Source organism: Cygnus olor, chromosome 23 (assembly GCF_009769625.2).
Source record: "Cygnus olor isolate bCygOlo1 chromosome 23, bCygOlo1.pri.v2, whole genome shotgun sequence".
In the NCBI taxonomy this organism is placed as follows: Eukaryota; Metazoa; Chordata; class Aves; order Anseriformes; family Anatidae; genus Cygnus; species Cygnus olor.
Window position 1 is genome coordinate 1,926,864 of NC_049191.1, and position 21,087 is coordinate 1,947,950.

The 21,087-nt window shown below is 45.9% G+C and overlaps 1 protein-coding gene and 1 long non-coding RNA gene across 16 annotated transcripts in view; one reads left to right on the forward strand and one right to left on the reverse strand.

Annotated features, from left to right (window-relative positions):
* The window catches only part of CSMD2 (CUB and Sushi multiple domains 2), a 332,069-nt gene extending 329,168 nt beyond the window's left edge, over window positions 1–2,901 (reverse strand). For 5 of the 8 annotated variants that reach the window (XM_040534777.1, XM_040534774.1, XM_040534780.1 and 2 more), the window contains exons 1-2: window positions 2,784–2,901; window positions 1,609–1,726 (exon numbers count right to left, since the gene is read on the reverse strand). In XM_040534777.1, coding sequence (XP_040390711.1) covers window positions 1,609–1,699 — 91 coding nt within the window. In that variant the 5' untranslated portion in view covers window positions 1,700–1,726; window positions 2,784–2,901. Of the gene's footprint in view, window positions 1–1,608; window positions 1,727–1,802; window positions 2,158–2,783 lie in introns of those variants that run through there. The other 3 variants (XM_040534778.1, XM_040534775.1, XM_040534773.1) reach the window with 2 other exon arrangements.
* LOC121058789 overlaps window positions 2,417–21,087 on the forward strand; it is a 33,402-nt gene continuing 14,731 nt past the window's right edge. For 4 of the 8 annotated variants that reach the window (XR_005814348.1, XR_005814347.1, XR_005814344.1 and 1 more), the window contains exons 1-2: window positions 3,302–3,498; window positions 7,875–9,881. This is a non-coding gene — a long non-coding RNA (uncharacterized LOC121058789). Of the gene's footprint in view, window positions 2,712–2,928; window positions 3,274–3,301; window positions 3,499–6,323; window positions 9,882–21,087 lie in introns of those variants that run through there. The other 4 variants (XR_005814349.1, XR_005814345.1, XR_005814346.1 and 1 more) reach the window with 4 other exon arrangements.

The following is a 21,087-nucleotide window of genomic DNA, read 5'->3' on the forward strand; positions in this document are numbered from 1 at the left end:
CAGCAGCGCTAGCAGCAGCAGACACACACGGAGACATTCAGCTGTGTAGGCTGTGTTCACTGACTGAACAGCCTCTCCCCTACCTCCTCAGGGACATAAGAAGAAAGAAATTTTATTTTCTGAGTATTGCTTTGAAGTAGCCTGAGTACAACTGTTTGGCAATCCCTCTAAAAGGAAGGCTGCATCTAAATCACCAAAGCACACTATGAAATACCAATGGGAAATACCTCTATAGAGGTTGCCTTCTTGCTCTTGCACTTTTATATTTTCAAGCTTCTTCACTTCAGTAGAGGCAGCTGCAAATGCTGCAGGCCTAATTAATGCAGCACATTGAAGAGGAGATCAGCACACCTGCTCTCTAATAAAGATTTTACTTCTGTTGCTATATTTATTCTTGTTTCACTCAATCTAAAGTAAATGCTATGCAGACCCAAAGCTGCTCTTTTCATATGGAAAAACACAGCAAGAGACCCCCAGGTACACAGATTTAAGTAAACAATTAAGTTATCTCATATATAGTCTCAGTTAACTCCCATGTCTGGATTTAGTGCATATTTTCTGGGTTGAATAGGTCTTGTTAAATTTAGCTGTAACTATTAAAGTAATCTTCAGATTGTTTGGGAGGTTTCCTTCATTAGCGAAGGTTCCTGGGATGGATTCTCCCAGGACCAACGGGTACCAGGAAAGACGCGTTTATGTATTTAGCATTTTTTGCTTCCCACAAATGTACTGTCAGGTCTGTGGAGCCACAGACATCTCAGCCAGAAGGATAGCCTTTATCTATGAGAAGGAACAGCCCTGTGAGGGAAGCCAGCCTATTTCACTCAACACAGGCTGATCACCTGAAAATTTAGAAAGAGAGATGCTTCATAAAGCATGCAAGCCATCAAGCGTAGGGCAGTCTAGATTACAAAAGGCACTTGTCAGCCCTAAGAGCGAGGTAACCTCCAGCATTGTGCATTTTCAGGCTCACTAAAAGGTAAACTAACAAAACCATTTTCCTGCTATTCAAAAAGAGAGCCTACAGAGCTGTTTTCAACCATGCAGTCTATGGTACCTTGTTTTGCAATACCGAAAAAAATTGTTTCCCTATCCATACAAATCCTGATGCACGTAACATACAGAGATGGCTCATGGTTGGTACCAGCAGCAGTTTTCTTGTCCCAAAGATGAGGGGCCACACTAGGACAAAGCACTCCTGCAAAGGAGTGCTCTGCAAGCCCTAACAATAGCTTTCCTGTTTACACACTCAAGTCATCTTTAACAGCGATCCCTTCAGGACAATAACCTCGTGCCTAATTACACCCTAATAATCATTCACATTACAGAGACACCTACAATAAGGACATAAGAATCTAAGTTCCTTCTGAGTCTGACTTCTGTCAGCAAACGAATTAAATGCACTATATACAGAACAGCAAGAATTAGTAAACATACAGAAGATTCTACTCCAGTAACCTACAATTTTAGTCATAAGAAGTAAGCACCAAATACTAAGATGCAGATTGAGCAAAGTAAGATTCTACAAAGAGCTTCAAAAAATATCTTATTCACACATTCCTATGCAAACTGAAACACCCACGAGGGATTCTTCCAGATGCTTACAACCTTTTCCTCCCCAAGTCTCAGAGTTCAGTTGAACTGCACTGCTAGCTCCCTTTCCCATTTGAAGTGTAGCAGTTTTCTTTTCTCTTCCCATCTGAACCAGAATTCAGGCAAACAACACCTTAATGTGAACGATTATAAATACAATCAGTGTACAGCTGTTGATGCAAATCCAGACCCAATTTTAAAATTATTACCAAACAATAGCTGCATGACCCCATCTGTCTCATGCCCAACGGGCTGCAAGGGAGCTCTCTCCATAGGCACGGCTAAGAGACTTGCTCTATACTGGGTTTGATCAGCATTGATTCATAGACCACATCAATAATAAAACTTCCTACTAATTTTAATGGTGAGTGATTGTGCTCCCGGTTCAGGGCTCAGTCAAGATGTCCTCAATAAAACAAGAACGATCCCATCACACATCCAGAGGATCCTTAGAAGCTCTGTCTTTGTGCCTGCCTCTCCCTCCCACTCCCCAAGATTTGGCGATTCTATTGATCTTAAGTGTTAACTCTTGGTGAGCTATAGCCACTCACCTCACCATGAGGTTGCCATTTGCCCTGTAGGTTAAGAAAAGACTCTTAAAAAAAAGACAACATAATTAAAAAGATACTTTGACTTCATAAATACTAAATACTGTGAATGAACAGCATGGGAATATCAGCTTCAAGTAAATAACTACATCACCAGTTCATCAATTCCACTGGGAAAAAAAAAAAACACCAGCAGTAGTCAGCAAGTTGTTTTGATAGGAAATGTTAACTCTGAAAGGTTTTGGTTATTAAGAGTTGCAGCAGCTCAGTGTGGAGGCTTTTGCTATTCACTTTCCTTATTAACACTTGGGGTACATATTTGGAGAGGGTGCTATGGTGCACGCATACTTACAACTCCATAATCTACTTGAGCAAGGCATCCCTGGACACTTTCAAGAGCCACAGAGGAAAAAAAAAAAATAACTCCCAGCAGAGCCAGGATCCCTACTAGGGCTTTGTGCCTGGTAGACAGCCACTTGCTGAGCACACCCTGCAGCACACTGTGCTCCACAGAATCACCCATTGCTTGGTAATTGTTCCTAAAACACAAGCGCGCTTGAGGTGACGCAGGTAACTTTCATCGTTAAATTGCTGTTTTCCTAAGAAAAATGCACTACTTACATAAGTAATTGTTAAACTCACCACAGGCTGCAGCAGGCTTCAGTAAGGAGTCTAGCTCCTCGCGTTTTGGGAAGACGCATCTCCGTGAAGCGCTAACAGCCGGCACAGGAACCAGCACCACGTCCAGGAGAGGAAGGGAAAAAAAAAAAAAAAAAAAAAAAAAAGCTTAACCCCAAAGGAAAATTAGAGTACAAAACACACCTTTGCATTTCAAAAGAGCTATCAAGCTGATTCCTGCTAAGTCTTCAGCAACCCTCAGCACCTGATGCAAGGCTGCTGACAGCCTGGAATATTCTGGAAGCACCTCCCAGCCACCGAAGTATTTACTACAGGCGAGCAGAGCTTCTCTTTTTCTTCTCTTTTTTTAAATAGAACTACTGAAACTGAAACTCCTGAGACTACTCAAAAAAATGAAAACTACTGAAACCACTCAAGCACCTGAAACTACTCAAGCACCCCCCCGTGGTCCACCTGAGACGCACTAGCAGTAATGGCCACAAATGTACCTCAGGTAGGCTGCAGCAGAGAGAGGTCTTGCTGAAGGGCCACCGACCTTCACTCTTGCCCTCAAAAAATAATAATAAAAAAATAGAGGTGGGGGGTAGCAGGGAGGCTGGGCCGTGCTGGGCTTGGCCCTGAGCTCCTGGCAGGAACTTCATTTTCTTACTGGCCTGCCAGGGCCATGGGTCTTCTCACTTCGCTGAAGAAACAGACATTTCCTTGCACAAAGACAGAGGTAAGTCTTTTTTTGTTACTTTTTTTTGTTAATTAGTACTTCTTTTGTTAATTAGTTTTGTCTGGGTTCAGGTGATAGTTGCAGTGTCTGCTGATACCTGCTACAGTCTGTATGTGGGAGCTAAGAGTGCAAGGACTTGTATCTCCTTCAGGCTGTAAAAATATTTGTTTGTAAGTAGCCAGTGTTCAGCCCACAGATGGGAAGCTGTGAATTATGTGTTATTTACCAATGCAGAGTTGAATGGAGAATGTATTCAAGGTTTGGTTCCTTGTTTCAGGTCTGCTTATGCTCACAAAGTTCAGGTGTTACCCAGTGCTCCTGTGCCTCGCAGCTCCTTGCTGGCTGTGTCTGCACAGCCCCTGGGAGGAGCTCCCTGAGGGTCCCAGCAGCCTCCTTCTGGTGTCCTTCTACCAGGCCAGGGTGTGTGGCCTTGGGTGGGCTGCCTGCACACACAGGGTAATTGTCCAGCAAAAGTGGAGCTGAGCTGGCTGGCAAAGCCAGGATAGGCGAGCCTGCATCACTACTCCTCCGTGGTGAGACCTGAGGGGTTCTCTAAAAGAACGAGAAGTTCTGTCCTGTCATCTTATTCCTGTTCCTGCAGCGATAGTGGGGAGGCACTGAGCCAGAACTCAGGAGTCATTTTTCTGTTCCTGGCAAGTTCTCTGCCCAGAGGAGCAGTTGTAGGGTAATTCTGGAGTGAGGGTCTCTTTGTCTCAACTGTGGCAGTTGATGGTGTTGCAAACAAAGTGGTGGATGGCATACGAGAGCAGCCAATCCAAACTGGAATTTAGTGTGTGTTGTCCAGGTGTATGATGCTGAATTATCAGCCTCTCTACTTGAGATAAAGCCATGACTGAGAACATAACTGTAATAAGCAAGCCCCTGGTAATCCCCAGACAGTTGGCCATCCCATTTCTTGTTATGCTTCCAGGCTGATATTCCTGGTTCCAGGTGCGAGCCCCATTTATACCAGCACCATCACCACCAAAGTAATTCAGCATTATAAACTAAATGCTAAGAGTCCGTGTCAGACCTGCTGCCCTCAATTTTTTCCCTTTTACAGAATTTGTGTAGTTTCTCTCCTGAGTTTAACATGAATGAAAACATGAACAGCCTTATGAATAGGAAATGTGATGCTGCGTGGTACACTTTTAGCACTCTGCATCAAGAATTAGGTGTACAACTCCTGTTGCTATAGCTTTCATCCCTCTGAGACTTGCATGTGTCACATATTCTGAATGAGGTGCGGAACCAAAGCAGGGGGAGAGAGATGTACAACAAAGGAGGGAGCCACAAGCAAAGCGGGGATCCTTTCTCTTAATTCTGGCTTTATGATTCAACGCTTATGATGTCAATAACTTCAAGCTGTAAACAGCAAGCTAACAAAAGGCCTGTGTGGGAGGGAGTTAAATTTGTGCTCCGGATGACTGGCATTCCTTGCAATTGTTAGTCAAGCCTGTTTCAAAGACCTACATGTTCCTTATGAACTCTCATTAGCACTGATGGCCTTCCCAATGGAAATGCTAATACCAGAAAGACCAACAGTCCCATTTAGACTCTGCAGTGGAATATGCCAGAGTCTCAATAACAAAAGTAGGAAATTGTATCTATTTCACATAACTATTCAATCCCCTGTGCACCTTATATGCTACTAGAGGAGGTAACGATAAATGGGATGGGGTCTACAGGAGTTGGTTCATTTTGCTTACTGCTCTGTGGAAAGTAAAGGGAAAAAGTTATGCCTCAGCCAGCAAGGCTTCCTCAGGAGCTTTACATGAGTAACAAATTGTTCTGTTTGGCAGTCCAAACAGAGGTGCCAATCCACACTAGACCTGGAAAGTTAAGCAAGCATCTGTTCTGAGGTGGTGTCCTGCAGGGCTTTGGTTTTGTTTGGCATGAAGTCTTCCACAGAAAAAATGGAAGGAGGGGTAACAAAAAAAAAAAAAAGGTGACTGGGTAGGTGGAATAGCTGTGACAAAAAGGAAAGGTCAGAATTTACTTTTAATGTGCTGCTTGTGTCAGTCATTAGTTTTTAAACTTAAGTCAGATGTCCTTCAGTCTTTGAAATAGTCATTGGCCTCCTATAAAATTGTCCTCAACTTGTCTCATATACTTTTTTTGAGGAAAAAAAGTATATGAGGAAAGAGTTATTTCTTTTAATCTAAAAGAAGAGGCAAACATTTTAGTGTCATGTTTCCACTGCTCCTGGTATATTTCTCCCCAAATCAGTGTAATGCTTTTGTAGATACAGCTTCCCATCCTGAGTGGCTCAGCCCCAAGGCCAAGTATATTATGAAAGAACTTTCGGTGTTTTTACTTTTCCACACTGGTAAATGCAGAAGGCAGCGCGTCAGGAAGAAAATTGGCACAGCCCAAGTTTCTATTGTGACAGATCACCTGAATGTTCATTTTGTGGACTTTTTCCCTTACATGCAGAGATTTAGAGCCATGTCCAAAGGCCTGGTTTGGGTCCTGCTCCAGCTGACTCAGCTTGGGGGCTGAAGGGGATAAATAACAGGTGAAGGTCAGTAATATATGAACTATACATATCACTTGGCTATAAATACAGTCACTTCTTAATTAGATTAATTACCTGCATGGGTTGGCTTGAACATGCATGAATAGGCCTTGGATATACGTCAGTGCCATGCTCATGAATTAGAGAGGGAGTAAGGAAGACTTGGAGGGAGAGAGAAACAAGCAGAAAAACAAAGGTTGTGACAATGCTTCCGAGCACAGGCTTTCACGTGGGTAGGCACGTAGTTGTTGCTTTAGGAAATACAAAGAATCGAACAGTTCTGTAATCATAACGTCTACAATTGCAGAGCTTTGGAGATTATGGCCAGTTTGAAGCAGAGGCATTGCTGTTTTCTGGCACTGAACAAATCAAAGCCTATGTGAATAATGAATGCGCAAGTCAGCTTGAGCCTGATACAGCTGTCGATTGGATTCTGCAAGATTCTCTCCTGCTGTTGCCCTGCAGCAGACCTGGAAGCATTTGCAGCTGTTAAAATGAGCAGGAGATGTTTGCAGCTGTCCCCAGCACGTCAGGAGGCTGGGAGCTTGGAGTAGGGCACAGGAGAGAGCGAGTGCCTAAGGAGGGGTCTGTGTGCCCAGGTGTGTGAAAACAGACAAAATGCTGGATTGAGGAGGCAAGTCAGAGTTCTTTTCAGGGTAAATGCATGTTCTCCTGGTTGAACAGCAGTCGCCTGGATTCACTTCTCAGCTGTTGTACAAACTCAGACAAACCTTTCAGTTCATCACACAAATAGCTGGCATCCAGCCTGCCTCAGAGATGTTCATCTCCCCGGCTGCCGTGCAGGGTCAGTGGTGGTGTCTGATTCATTTCCTCTCCCTAGGAAAGAGAGGGTGCGTCTGAGACGGTGGTGGTGGAGCTCCAGGATTTGTTCCTCCCCTTCAGCAAAAGTCATGGCTGACCACTGTGTCAGCAGACGATGTTACGCAGAGGGGGATCTCTGGTGAGGACAGATTCGCTCATACCTTAGTAATAAAGAGAGCTGCCCAGAGGAGCAGCCAGCCAAGCTCCTGTGATCATCACTTGAATGAGTCTGTGATGCATTTTATTTGTATTTCTCGTGCAGTTTCCTAATTTGGCTCCCTGTAGCCTTGGGCTGGTCTCCCTATTACTGTATTTAATTGAAATAAAATATGTGCAACACCTGTTACATTTGGACTCTGAGTTCACCTGGGGTCTCTGCCACAATATAAATAATAATAGCTTCAAATTATATTTTGAATGATTTACTTTGTGCTTCTGTAGCACTGCATAATTGAGAAGGGCTGCGTTTAGATTGTTTTTCTGTTTCAAGGACTGACTCAGGACAAGAAACGGCAATGGTGCAGGCTAGTTCCATTTGAAGTAAAATGTTGGAAGGTTGCATGAGGGAGACGTCAGAGTGTTCACCTGCATATCAGACACTTGGACGTCTTAAGCAAATGGGCTCTGGTTTTCTGCTCTGGCTGGGAGGGAGTGTCCAGACCCCTGTGCTACCAGTGTCTGTTCTGTGGCTTCTTGTTCCTGTCTCCTGACTATAACGTGACAGATGTTTAAGATGCAGCTGGATCCCCTTGCTCAGATGTTTGTCATGCTCCAAGCTCTGAGGACCAGCATGTAGAGATCTCAGCCCTCCTTAGGAATTACAGCTCCTAAGCAGAGGTGCCCCCTCGCACATCTATCCTCCCTGCTGCTCCGGGCTTTCTAAATGCAGCTCTGGCTGTCCGAAGAGAAGGCTGGGAACGTACACCTAATTCCTGTCCCTGAGACAACAGGAGACACCTGCTTTTGGGCAGGCAGAGTCACCATTTGCTGTTCTAATTGAATATTTTGTTTTCCGATTGTGTTTCTTTATTTTCAGATACCAGCAACAAACAAACTGCAGCATGTACATATTTACCCCTTGTTCTGGTTTCAGCTTCCCTCCTGGTGCCTCTTGTGCCCAAAGTAAATGCAGGAAAGGAAGGTGATAATAGAGCTACCGATTAACCAGCCTGGTATGATTGACTGAGTACAGGCTGGGTGGAACAGCAATGCTGGAGAGAAGCTTTCCTCACTCCCCTCTTCCAAATCATATTTTTCAAGTTCACATCAATTACCTGCATTTCCAACTGGATAAATGTGAGTGAGAAGGCTTTCTGTGATCTGCTGACAAGACAGCGAAGCACTTTTTGCTAGCTTCCCTGATGCATTCTGTAGTGAGTGCTTGCACAAGCTGTGTGAGAGGCACTAACATTTTCGCCATGTAGAAGCTGTGTAAGATGCAAGTAGTTACCAGCTGCACTGCAAGCTTCTGCCACCTTATCCCACCCAGCAGAAGCCTCTGGGAGACCCATTCAAGTCCTGCTTTAGACTCTGTCGATGACTTAAGCGGCAATAAACATCTGTACCATCTCTACATGCTACATAGCTCCATAGCAAACAGTCTCCTACTTTGAGGGGCTTAGGAGTTTAATCAGTTTTTTGTAACCAGGCAGCTCTGTTTGTTTTTAATTTGCGGGTGCTTTACACAGAAAGCTGCTCCTTTTGCCACTCCAGCAGGATCAAACTTTGTGGGAGGTGTTCTGCACATAACCACTTCTGTTTTCCTTTGTGTTTGGTATTAAACACCCTGTGTCTGCTTCTGTGCTGGGGAATTCTGACTTGCACACTGGTGTGGAAGAAAGTCTGGCAGGAATGGGTAAATATTGTCTGGCTCACAGTTGTGATAGACCAACTGACAGCAGAGCTCCAGTTTCACTGGATCACGTATGTGTGCATTATTGCAACATGCAAAATAAAAGGTATTATCTTGCTGTAGACACGTTCTTAAATGTGATTGCTTTAAAATACAGGTAAAGATGAGCAGGCCAGTGATGCTACAGCACTGGGCTGGGTTTGAACAGAACCAAGGATCAGTTTCCACATCTGCTGCCACTTTTCTTGGGAAACAGTAGCTCGTATCTCTTACTGTATGTGCCCCAGCTTTCTGCTCTATAAAACAGGAACAAACCTTTGTGCCCTCCACATGTGTTCAGTATAGTGAATGACAGTCCGTGTAGCTTCATGGAAAATAGTTCTCGTCAAACTGACCCGGTTGAGTTGTTTGAGGCTGTAAATTTGGTTGACAGTAGGTGTTGGGATGTGTGCTGTGTGATATTCTGCTGAAGTTTGTTGAACACACAGTAAATGGCTAAGGGCTGGGGAAGGGGGATGGTTTTTCATAGTGCAACTGCATAGAAAAATGGTATGAAGGCTGAAACTTTAAGGACCATAGGGTAGTCCCGTGCTAGTTCAGTGTTCACGCTGCTCTTTACTCTCTGTGAAGGGGACAAAGCAGGGCTCTGCCTTGTCCTGGAGAGGGCAGGGAGCTGGAGCACCAGAAGCTGTGTTGAAAATGCTCCCCTGCGTTGAGAATATTTGTGTTAGGCTGCAGTGAATCTTGTGCTTCCTGGGTTTCTAGGCTTAGCATGGTTACACTTTGTAAACAATTTGCAGTCTTAGGAAATTCAGCATCAGCTTCTTTCTTGGCCTGAAACCTCTTAGAGTTCATACTTTGGTAAATCGCTAGCAAAGCAGGAAAGTGGTGCTCTGTTATCAACAGGATCTGTAGTAATGAAGCCTCTTCTTTGACCCTGAGATTGGATTACTTGTGTGCCTTTGCTGCTGATCCCAATTATCTCAAGGCATTTGTGCTGAAATAAAATGCTGTGAGAAGCAGGGCTGGGTGGTAATTTGAGGATCTCCTGTTCCTCCTGATAGGGATGAGGAAGCCTCTCTGAGGCTGAGAACGGTGGAGTTGCTCATGTAGAAAAGAGGATGGAGAGACTCCATGAGGAAACTTGCTGGTCTTTTCAAGTTAACAACTTGCAGCACTTCTTAGAGACAGGTATGTTGAGGGAAAAGGCTCAGGGATCTGTTTTACCTCTGTGGATTGATGCTGAACTGTTCTTTGCATAAGAAAAGCTTGGGGAAAAGGAGCTAAAATCAGAGTTGTGATAGATGCTCTGCTCTGCTTGGTAATCCTGTGTTCAGGCTTTTATCAAGGTAAAGGAACTGGGTAACAGGTGTCAAAAATATTGCCTTATATGCACACTTTTAACTTGGCTTTTAGGTTTAGTGCATGACGTTTTTAACTCAGTAATATAGTAATACATGTTTCTGGAGGTAATAAAGCTAATGCCTTTACATGAACCTTTCACCGAGTGTGAGTCAGGAGATACCACGGTGGAGCTACATCAGTTGTAAAAGTAATAAGAGGGCCAGAAAGAGCTGGCACTGAAGCCCCTGAAATTAGTGGGAGAGTCCAGGATTTAATCTAAATTTAGGTCCTGCTTGGGCATATTCAGAATGGGTCATCATTTTAATGTTTCTGCCTGAAAAGGACTTTGGCTTCTGTGAATGAGTTCCTTCCTGTGTGCCAAAGCAGAAACACTCTGGAAAAAGGCTTGTTGGAGCGCGTGTTCTGCAAGTGCTGCCTCTCCTTTGTCTTCTGCTGGCCCCATCAGTGCGGGATGAGAGCACGCACAGTGACAAGGTCACTGGTGCTGCTGGTACAGCAGCGTTGTCGGGAGCACTCCGTATTTTAAGAACTGCTGTGGTTCCCACAGTTCACACCTCAGCCTTGCCTTAAGGCGTTACTCTGGGCTATTAAACTTTCCGTTGAAGCCCTGAAAAGGCTTTGAGCCTGGGGAAGATTGGAGTGCTGTGGGTGCATCGATGCTTGGTGCAATGTCTCTATAATACTGCAAGCTCAGCATATGGGGGCGAAGCAGGTGCACCAAAGGTAGGAGGTTTCTAATGTCTTTTGCATGGGGAGAGGAAGAAACAGACAGGAAGGTGCATAGCTTTGTGCTCTTGGTATGAGCACCTGGTGCGAGGTAGGCTTCACAAGAACCCCGCATCATCTGGGTGCTATGTTCTTAGGTATACCGTGGTGGGGAGGGGTCCGTGAGGTTCAGAATTTCCTTGTTGTAACGTGGTTTTGGTCCTTCTTAAAATAAGATGCAAAACAGTGCCCGTAACAGATCAGTAATGCTGCAGGGAAGCAGGATAGGTGCTTAAAGCGAACACGAGAGCAAGGCTGGTATTTTACTGGAGCTCTGTTGATAACCTTGGCACAGGCTCCCTGCCTCTGACATCCCATTAAGCAGCTCCGTTATGGGAGGTGACAGGTTTGGGGATGGGAGAATAGAAAACAAGTGAAGTTAAAAGTTGACAAACTGTTGCTGCAACAACCTGTCTTTGCATGAGGGATTTGCTCTAACAATAAACTTTAACAAGTGGGATTTGGGGACTGGCGTGTTCTAGTAAATCCTCACAGATTGACAGGTGTTTACTGCCAAGGCTTTGGGAAGCGAGAGTGGTAGCAAGTCCCCCTTGGTCTCGTGTAGCAACTGGAGAGACCGTGTTAGTGCTGAGCAGACTTCAAAAGCCCAAATCCTGACTGTCTGGATTGGATGGGAAGTGCCTGCAATCATCGCCACCACCTCAGCCCTGACTCCTGCAGCCAACTCTGTGTAAGTTGTGCCTGGGACAAGAGTATTTGGGTAAAGCTTCCTGCCTGAACTCCTTTGTGTCTCTTCATCAGGTTCCGCGCTGCCTTTTCATCGCAACATCTCTTGTGCTCAGGGTTTTTAATAAGAGGAGAGCGCACAGTTCTAGGTACCTGGAGCTGGTGAAAATGCTTCTGTGTGCCCTTTCAGGGTTATGGGGTTGCTACTGTGCGACTGTGGCAAGCTGTGAAACGCCTGGTGAGGCACCCAGCCCATGCAGTTGAAAAATCTGAGCTGGGAAATGAGGTCTCTGTAGGTGTTTAACCAAGCTCTAGTGTTCCTGTGCAGAACTGAAAAGCTTCTCAGTGAAACCAATTAGACTTGTTAGGCCTGACCAAGTCACTTTTACAATGCTGAACAAATACTGGTGAGATTTTAATTTCCTCTCACAATTATTTGTTTATGGTAGTAGAAAACTTCATCCAGATTTGTTTATACTCGAGTAGCTCAAGTACAGCAAGAACATAGCAGCAATCAGAAAAGCAGCAGCAGGTTTAACTGAGAAAGTTTCTCTCCGATACCCTTCTGACTTTGCAGGAGCTAGATGCAAACCCCGGTAGGTGATATTCTTTGCAGTAGGATTTTGACTGGCCTCCAACAGCTGCAGCAAGATCACTTCTGGAGTACCACGGCTGATGTTTCCTATGCTGGTTTCGATACCGGCGCCAGTATGTGCCATGACCTCTGCCTTAAAAGCGAGTAATCAAACCTCTGATGTAGTATTGCTTTGTCTTCACTGAGAACAAGCCTGTGAGGTATGTAGTTCTCTCCCCAAAAGACAAATTCTGCTTCTGTTACTACTTCAAGCCTTTCCGTGCCCTCCCCATCGCTGGCAAGGCTGTTTGCTAGGGCGCAGTGAAGCAGCTGAAGCCAGGCTCTGAGGCCCATTGAGCTGCTGAGGAGCGCAGTCGTGTCACTGGGGCCTGATGCTAAATCCAACTGAGAACATCGGGCTCCACAGGTGAGAGCTTCCGTTTTGGCTCTCATTTTAATGCCTGAAAAGGTGTTTTCATCAAAAAGCGTGATCCCATTTTGCTTGTCAAACCTTGTCAACACGATTGTGAACTCTTCTGAAAACTGTTTTAATGCCTCTGCTTGCTTGTAGTTGTCTCACTTGCTGTTGCACTTTCCCCTGATAAAACAATTACGATGAGTCTTTGGCTCATCATAAGTTGAATGAGTTCTGAAAATCAAGGTTGTTCCAAATGTTTTGGGAGTTACTGCGAAAACCCATTTGCAGCTGGAAACTCAAACTGATGACTTCTTTAATGGATCAAAACTGTTTCTGAAAGAAATATTACTAAAGGTTTTAGAACAGTTTTTTCACTTTATCTGGAACTATGCAAGGCCTGCAAACTTATCTGGTGCCTGAAAGGAGGAGTGTTTTCTGCCACATGAGTCTCAACAACCTCTTGTAGAGCTTCCTTGTTGCTATTTGCAAGCTGGAGTGGGCTGAAGAAACTTTGCAGCAGTTGCATGCAAATCCATCCTCCGCTCTTCTCCCAGGGCTTATTGAAATAGCAGGGGAGTTGTCACACGTCCCAGTGGCAGAGGTGATCATCAGCGTTGATGTTTTGGGTGAGAAATACAAGGTGGGAATTCAGGAAGCCCTTTAAAAAGTTTGGATATCTCGTGGCTTTCCTTTCCTTTTGTTCTCTACACACAACTTCCCACCTTTTTTCATGTTTAATCTGAAAATCAGCAATCTATGGGAGCAGTTGCTTTTGCAGAAAGAAATAAAGTGCCAGGTGAATGCGGAAGGGACTGATTCCACGGCTGGTGCTGGCTGATGTCATTAGCATTATGCTAACTTACGCCACAACTGCACAGATGTCTCTAGGCCCAGGAAGGAAGAGAAACTTGGGTGATCATTAAGAGCCTCCGTTCAGGGAGAGGAGAAGAGGTGAGGCGTTGCAGATGTCGCTGTTTTTCCTTGGGCTGTGTTGCACGAGGTAGTTGTGCTGCTTGCAGGCGGGTGACTGCTGGTACCCGCTGCCTGCGTAGCTCATTGCGCTGCCTTCATTTGCTTCCTCCTACGCTTTTCGTGCAGTATGGGTAGGATGCCTTAAGGAGGGAAAACGTAAGATGAAAATCACACGAAAAATTCAAGGAATTTTTATTAATAATAAAAAAAAAAATCCCATATGTTTATGTTGCTGTTAGAACCAAGCAGTTCAGAGCTGTGAAGGAGAGGTAGAAGTGTGGTTTTTCAGTGTGAGATTGAACACTGTGTAATTCTAGATACTAAATGAAAGTCCCAATTGAAAGCAGTGCTTGTAGGGAGGGGCGAGGACGGAGTGGTACAGCCTCGTAGAGGCTTGGGGCTTTGTGCTTTGGGTCTCTTGCAGTGTGTGAAGTCCAGCACCTGGCCCGCTGGCTCTGCCTTGTGCGAGTCCTGTCGCAGCCTTCTGGTCTGAAGTGGATGAATCAACCCGTGGGCAGGTGAGACATAAAGCCTGCTGTGCGCCCCTGGCAGCGGCCCTTCCCTCGCCACATTGAGCTTGGTTCTCTCTTGCTCTTTGGATCTTTCTAAACAGCCAAGGTTTCTAGCACTTAGCTTGTTGCCTGTGCTGTCTGGACGTAGATGGGTCATTGCCTGCTGCAGGCAGGCACGGCGGTGGGATGGGAAGTTGCAGAGGCTGTGGTAAGCAGACGAGTGCCTCAAGTCTAACAGGCTCTTGGGGCTGTAGTTGCTCGTGCTGTCGGATGTGTGCTTTCCTTGTGAGCTGTGAGGTTTTTTTGTGTAGTCTGGGCCTTTGAATTTCATTCCTATGTCCTCTCCCACATTCATTTTTTAACTCTTTGCTTCAGCCTTGCATTCCGTTTACAAAGACAGGGAAACACCCTGTTCAAAACACCTTTGTTGCATCTGCTGAGCGTCTGTGCCAAAGGCAGAGCCATGGCTAGGGGCTGCACAAAAGTTTCTTGGCTGCTACAAAGCCGTGATGTGCCACTTGGGCTCCTGATGTGAGGGGCTGAGGAGATCACAAGGCGAGCAGTGTGCTGAAGGTGCACACGAGTCTGTCCTCACCGTATTTGAATGTTTTCATTCCGGCAATGAAAAAAACATTTAACTCCTTTGGATGTGAGATGCCTTGTCCAGGGTGGAGGCAATTTCTGTGGTACATCAGAGCGTTTGGACACTTGGCCCTGAAATGGAGTAATGGGAGAAGGTTGTCACAAAATCCACCAGACTTCTTCGCTTTGGTGTGGGAATTGATGTTCTGTAAGGAGCCAGATCCCCTGCTTGTAAATCAGTTCAGTTTGTAATATCTGTCAAGTGTTTGGGGACACCTGGGTATCTGATGCTGTATAAATGTCAGTTGTTATTACAGTTGCTTGCTCAGGTTATTGATTTCTCCCCTGCTGTTCTCACTGGGACGGAGTGATTTGAGGTCTTAGGTAGATCAGCTCTTCCTCCTCCAGCTTGTCTTGTATACACTGTACTTTGAACCCGCTTCTCCCAAACTGCAGTGTAGTTAGTGTGTGTTGTTGACTGTTCCAACTTCTCCCACTTCAGCTTTTATCCCTTCAGCCCAGTAGGTTAAACAGCGCCCAGCTCCTGCGTAAGTACTCTTGGGGGCGCAGGGTGTCTTCTGCGATCCTGTACTCCTGCTCTGTGGCTAAGCATGAAAGAGACTTCAGGTCCCAAAGAACTTGCAATCTGCAGTGTAATTAGAGGTGACTGCTGCTTGAATCTCATCTGCTGACATGAAGTGCAGCTTGGCTAATTGCCCTGAATATCACCCCGTAAGTCTTACAAGCAGGGCTTCCAAGCGGCAAGCTGCTAGCCGGGCTCAAGCCAGCTGATTTATAGCTTCTGTGGCATGTCAACTCCAGCTGCAGCTGCGGCATGTAGTGCTGCATCGAGCTGACCAGTCGCACTCGGAATTACAAATGCAGTTAGCTGACTTGACCAGGACAAAGAGCAGGTTAGTGTCAGAGACAGGAGCAGAAATAACATTTCACAGCTCTCAGGCTAGGTCCTGTCTGCCGCATCTACTTCATCTCCGCTTTCTGGCAGCGCATTACCAACGCTAAATGGTTCTAACGGAGCAGAAAGGGCATGGGGTTCCTTCGTGCTTGGCAGGGAATTCAATCCAAACGTGGGGAGGACAGGAAAGAGGACTCATTTTCACCTACATGTGAATGAGACACTTTTATGGGTTTCTTTTCCTTTGTGTGCACTGGGAGCAAGGGGCAATAAATTGGAGGATTTTTATATCTTGCACAAAAGCTGACATTGCTGAAATATCACATTATTGCAAGCTGCCATAAATGAGCTCTTCGAAGAGACACAGCTGGACTCCGTGAATATGGAGGCAGTGTGATTACTGGAAGCCATCAACCGGCACTGGAAGAACTGTAGGAAAGTCAATAACTTATTAACACTAGTTTCTGGATTATCTGGTTTCCTAAAGAGACTGCTCTCCCACTGCTCGAGTAAACGGTGTTTTTGTTATGCAAAGCTACAGATTATGTTGTCCCATTTTACACTCCCTGCTCAAAGTCCTGCAGTTTGAACGGGGTGAGAGCAGGTCCAAGAAATGCCAAAGGCAACGTGTTCTCAGCTCTGGGTTTGAGAGATGCTGCTGTGCTCCCTTTCTGTACTTCTGAGGAATTACGTCTCCTTCCACAGATGTCAGGGAAGGCCAAGAAGGCTGCGTAAAAGAGCTGCCAGTGGAGCTGTCCTCTGCAGTGCCTCTGAATTTCCCTGCTAATGACTCTTACAATGGTGAAATGCAGATTGAAATGCTGTGGTCCCCCCTCTCTGGGCCATTCTGCTGCTCCTAGCAGAGACTTGTATAACCAGACCTCGGGGCAAAGGACTTCTGACATTGTTACACTGAATGTTTATGCCTCGGATCTAGGCATGGGTGATGCTGGCCACAAGAATACCCTAACATGCCTTAAACTTACCTACATGGTCCAAGGAGTTGTTGCCCAATGCAAGGGAAAATGCAGACCCACCTCTTCGTGTCATTTGTGCTTTGGGTTGCAGTACGCTGTGCCCTTTCTGGTTTGGGACTTCTCAAGCCCCACTTCTGACTCCACCATCGAAAAGGGTTCTTGGCACCCTAACGTACTTTGCAAGGTGATGGTGAGAAATGGTTTGAGGAAGTGAACCAGTGAACCATCTCCGCAGTACAAATCCAAAGCAGGTGGAGATGATTCCTGTGCATTTAGAGCATGAGAAGAAAGCTTGTGTCCTGATGGTGAAACACCAGGGAGGAATGCAGTGTCTCTTTTTTTTGGGGTGGAGAAGACTTTAATTATGTCGGGTTGGGGCAGGTACCAGGTATGGATGGAAGAAAAACTGTTTGACCACTCAGACTTGTGAGGGAGAAAAGGTGCTTTCCCATCCTTCCAAGAGCCTTCTGAGCACTGCCATGTGGATGTTCTGCACACTCTAGAAAACTCTTAGAAGCTGTTCAGAGTAGTAGATTAGAAAAGAGGAGCTCGTTGGCTGGATACTGAGCTTCTCAAGGGGAATTCTCCTTCATTCCTGTCCTCCTCCTCCTCCACATGCACTAAATTAATTTACTCACTTGATGGACCATGTCCCTATCATCAGGAAAGCAGAACATATACTACTTTTTATATATGTATTTCTTGCACCATTGAACAATTCTGTCTATGACAAAACCTATGAATAAGTTACAAGAGGTAACCTAGACTGTTTTAGGACGTATTTCCGTAATAAATAAACGTACAGCTGCACTTGACAACTGCTTAGTATGCAACCCAGTAAAAACTGTAGCCTTGTAAATAACAGCAGTAATTAAGGGGAGCTTACATCTAAAGCTTCCTTTGTCACAGCCTGCCTTTGCGGTGGGATCAAGTGGTGCTCGGAGCCCTTTGGCCCTGGTTTTTGGGTCAGTGTGACGCATGGAACTTGAGGAATGAGGCTGACAGGCTCACGACTGGGAGGGAGGAAAGGTTTGTCCGAAGGCACAGTGCCTGCAGGAGCAGCTCTGCAGCGTTCCAGCTTGCTTTGAGTCCTGCTGCGCCGTCCTGACCAAGTTGGACAAAGGGACTCCGGTTTCTAAGCCCTTGCATTTCTACGGGGTTTATGGAAACGAGCAGTTCTCAGCGGGGTGTTCCACCTCCAAGCCCCGCATTACCCCACCTCCTTTGCAAATTGTGCCCGGGCTGTCTTCCTTCTCAGCCCGCTGTCTCCTGCCGCTCGGGTGTGCTTCCAGCAATGCAGGCTTCCCTCCTCCCCACCCTGCCACCAGCAGATGGGGGGGAAGTGGGCAGGAGGCTGAGGAAAAAAAAAAAAAAAAAGCTTGTTAACAAAATTTGTTTAAACATTTAGCATCTCTGCTGCTGTTCCTCTGCACTGAGCACACATGACAGGGGGTAATTTATGTCCCGAAATTACAATCCATATGAATTAGCCTGGCACAAATACATCATTTCCTAATAATATAGACAAGATGCTGCAAGGAGTGATGATGAGAACAGCCCTTTCCTATATATTCTGCTTTACCTGCTGAGTAATTATCTAATCATTTTCTTGCAGTGATATAAAAGGAATCTCACTTCCCCTACTCACACCCACCCTGTAATGCAACAAGTGCTGCGTGGAGGCTCCTGTGCAAAACAAACAGGGCTCTGAAATAACAGCAGGAGATCCACTTCGGTGCTGACACAAGCGTGCCCCCCAGGAGAGTGCCCCAGTCGAGGTTAGGCTTCAAGGGAACATCTGGGCAGGGAAGCCGCGGCGTTAGCTGGTGTGCTGTGGGGTTTGGGGAAGCTTCCTCCTTTCGTTTCAGGAGTGAGAAACTTTCATTTATTGCAGGATGAGGTCTTAGAGTGGCTACTGTGGGACCGCTAATATTCTGCATACTTGCACGTCTTGCTTAAGTTATCGTAGCTTGTGCTGCTTACCCATATCTTAAATAAATGGCTTTCAATTTTTGTGCTCTGTGGTTTATTCGCAGTCGTAATTCTTTAGCAAAGCCTTTTCCCTCCCCTCTCTTTTGTACAGCGCCCAGCCCAGGCATTCACTGAGAGGTGACTCGGGCTTCTGGATTCTTCTGCAATATTAATTCTTCAGTTACTAATTAGCAGAGAAGCCTTGGGCTGGGTTTTCCTTCCAGCGTTCCCCTTCCCTGGCTTACTCTGACATCCCGGTTAAGCTCAGAGGTGCTCTGTGACGGGAGGTCTCTCTCCCTCACCTGTGTGGGACCTTGCATAGGGTTGTTTATGGCTGCCTCGTGTTACCATAGCAATACAGAATGATTAAGAAATCCTCCTTAAATTTTGTGTAATAACGTGGAGTCCTTGCAGAGCTAGGGAACAGATGCGTCTTGGTGAGCGCGCCAACACCGGGGGCGCTTCCTTTGCTCACATCTCACAGGGCGCCAGAGCCCACCCGCGAGGCTTTGCAGGAGCTGCTGCTTTGTGGTGCCCGGGCTGTTGGCTGAGCACCAGGCTTGTGGTGTGCAGCTTATCGGTGTTTTAAAAGCACTTTGGAGAGGCCTGCTGAGGGGCTCTCTCCCATCGGCGAATAAAACAGAAGCTTCCAGCCCAGGACTGAGCCCAGTGCCTCTGGAAGCGGCGGTTGTGCACAGGGCTGAGGTGGTGCTTGGGTGCTTTCCAGTCCAAGAGCTCCTGGTGCTGCCGTGCTAGTTGGGTAAATTGTAGATGACTTGGTGTGAAGCCTGCTTTCTTTGCTTAGTGGCGATTCCACATAAATTTTCAGGAGCTTTTTTTTTTTTTTTTTTTAACTCCTCCTCCATTCTTCATAGCTGTCATGTAACAGCTGCATTCGCGCTGATGCAACTTGTACTGCCAATTTATTACCTCCCCGAGATGTAATAAACATTATACTAATAATCAGCTTGTAGGCAGGAGAGGAAACAGAATTCACAACTGTATGAAAGCCTGCAAGGGGAAAACAGCTCACAGCATTTTTCAGTTGTTTAACCTTGTGGCCTTCCAGCAATAGAGGACTGAGAAGCAACTGCTTTTGTCCTGCACTCCGTGGTGCAGTGACCTTGCTGGATAATTACCTTCAGGTCGTTGTCGCAGCCACCCCGAGCACCATAAGGGAGCAAAGAAAACCTCGTGCTTGTCAGATGCTGCTGAGGTGGGTGTCGTTGTACTGAGACAAAGCATGAGCCCTGAAATTATATCAAAATAACCTGTTGATGCAATCAGTAAAACCTCATAAGTAACAGAACAAGGTGATCAGTTTGTGTCCTTACATAGGCAAAACCTCCCCTTTACCTTTCCTTTTGGTATTAGTAGTTCAAGAGCTTATTGTTGTCCTCTGATATGAGGGTCCCATTATTATTATTATCCTAGCCCCGTATTCTGTGGCATCTTGCAGACAAAAGAGAAAAACTGAGCTAGAGGCAGAATGTAACTTTTCCAAAGGCGCGGAGCTGGAAAGTTAAGGGCAAGAACCCAGGGTTTGATACTGTGATGGTAGGAGTTGAGCTGTACGAGGTCTGGGCAGTAAATAATTAGTTCCCTGCTTAGGCTGCTCACTGCTGCTCTTTCTTCCTGCTAGGGAGATGAAAACTGTGTTTCTACAGCAGTTGTGATGGTGAGAGAAAGTCTGGAGATGTGTTGCTGGACCAAGGTGTTCTTAATTTATTTTTGATTTATAAAAGAAAAAAGGCCCTACCATCAGGCTCTGGCCATCATGCAATTGAAATATGGAATCTATAACAAAAGCAGGGGGAAAAGCAGTGAACCGGTGAAGTAATGTGAATTGATTTAACCAACCACTATGAAGCCTTTCAATGATGCAAAATGAGTAATTAAAAAAGTATATTGCCATGTGTTGAGTTAGCCTTCTTTGTGAGTCTAAGTACATTAACCCCTTTCCAGCCTCGGAATGAATTGTGTCTTGGCAGCGTGTGTTCCTAATTGAGATTTGAACTCCTAGATACTATTACCGTGCTAGATATTATTACCATGCAAATCAGAAATAGCAAGCATAGCAAGAAAAATGATCTTAACTACTGACCTCCAGTGACAATACAGCAGCTGGAAAAGAATGACCACGCAGCTGGGATGCCGGTTTGATTTCTGGAGGTGAGGATTAGTGGAGAACAGGAAAAATAGACCTGGCCAGTCTGTGTGGTCGTGGATGTGTTCTGAGCTATGGGAACAACTCTTGTTGCTGTGCCCCGGGGATGCCGTGCACAGCTGCCTCCCGCTGCAGCAGGTGTGGGAGACCGGCTAACCCCGTGCTGTCAGAAAGGCTCCAATTCAATGAGACGGCTGGGAAGTCAGGGCTCTCGCGGCTCTTTAGTTCTATGACAAAAGTAATTGGAAAAGAAGACTACTCCAGCTAATAACTTGTTTCATGGTATCTCAAAGCCTCTAGTACAACAGGATGAATTATCTCCAGTAGTCGTGAATTAGTGGTGAAATCATTTCAGTCCAACCTGCTGAACTCCGTGTCAGGAGTGAGGCCTTCCGTCTCAGCCACTGATGTGCTGCGTGGAGAGCTGCCTTGCTGAGACCTTCCTGTAAGCACCAGGCTCTGCCAACCCCGCCTGCCGTTCATCCCGTGAA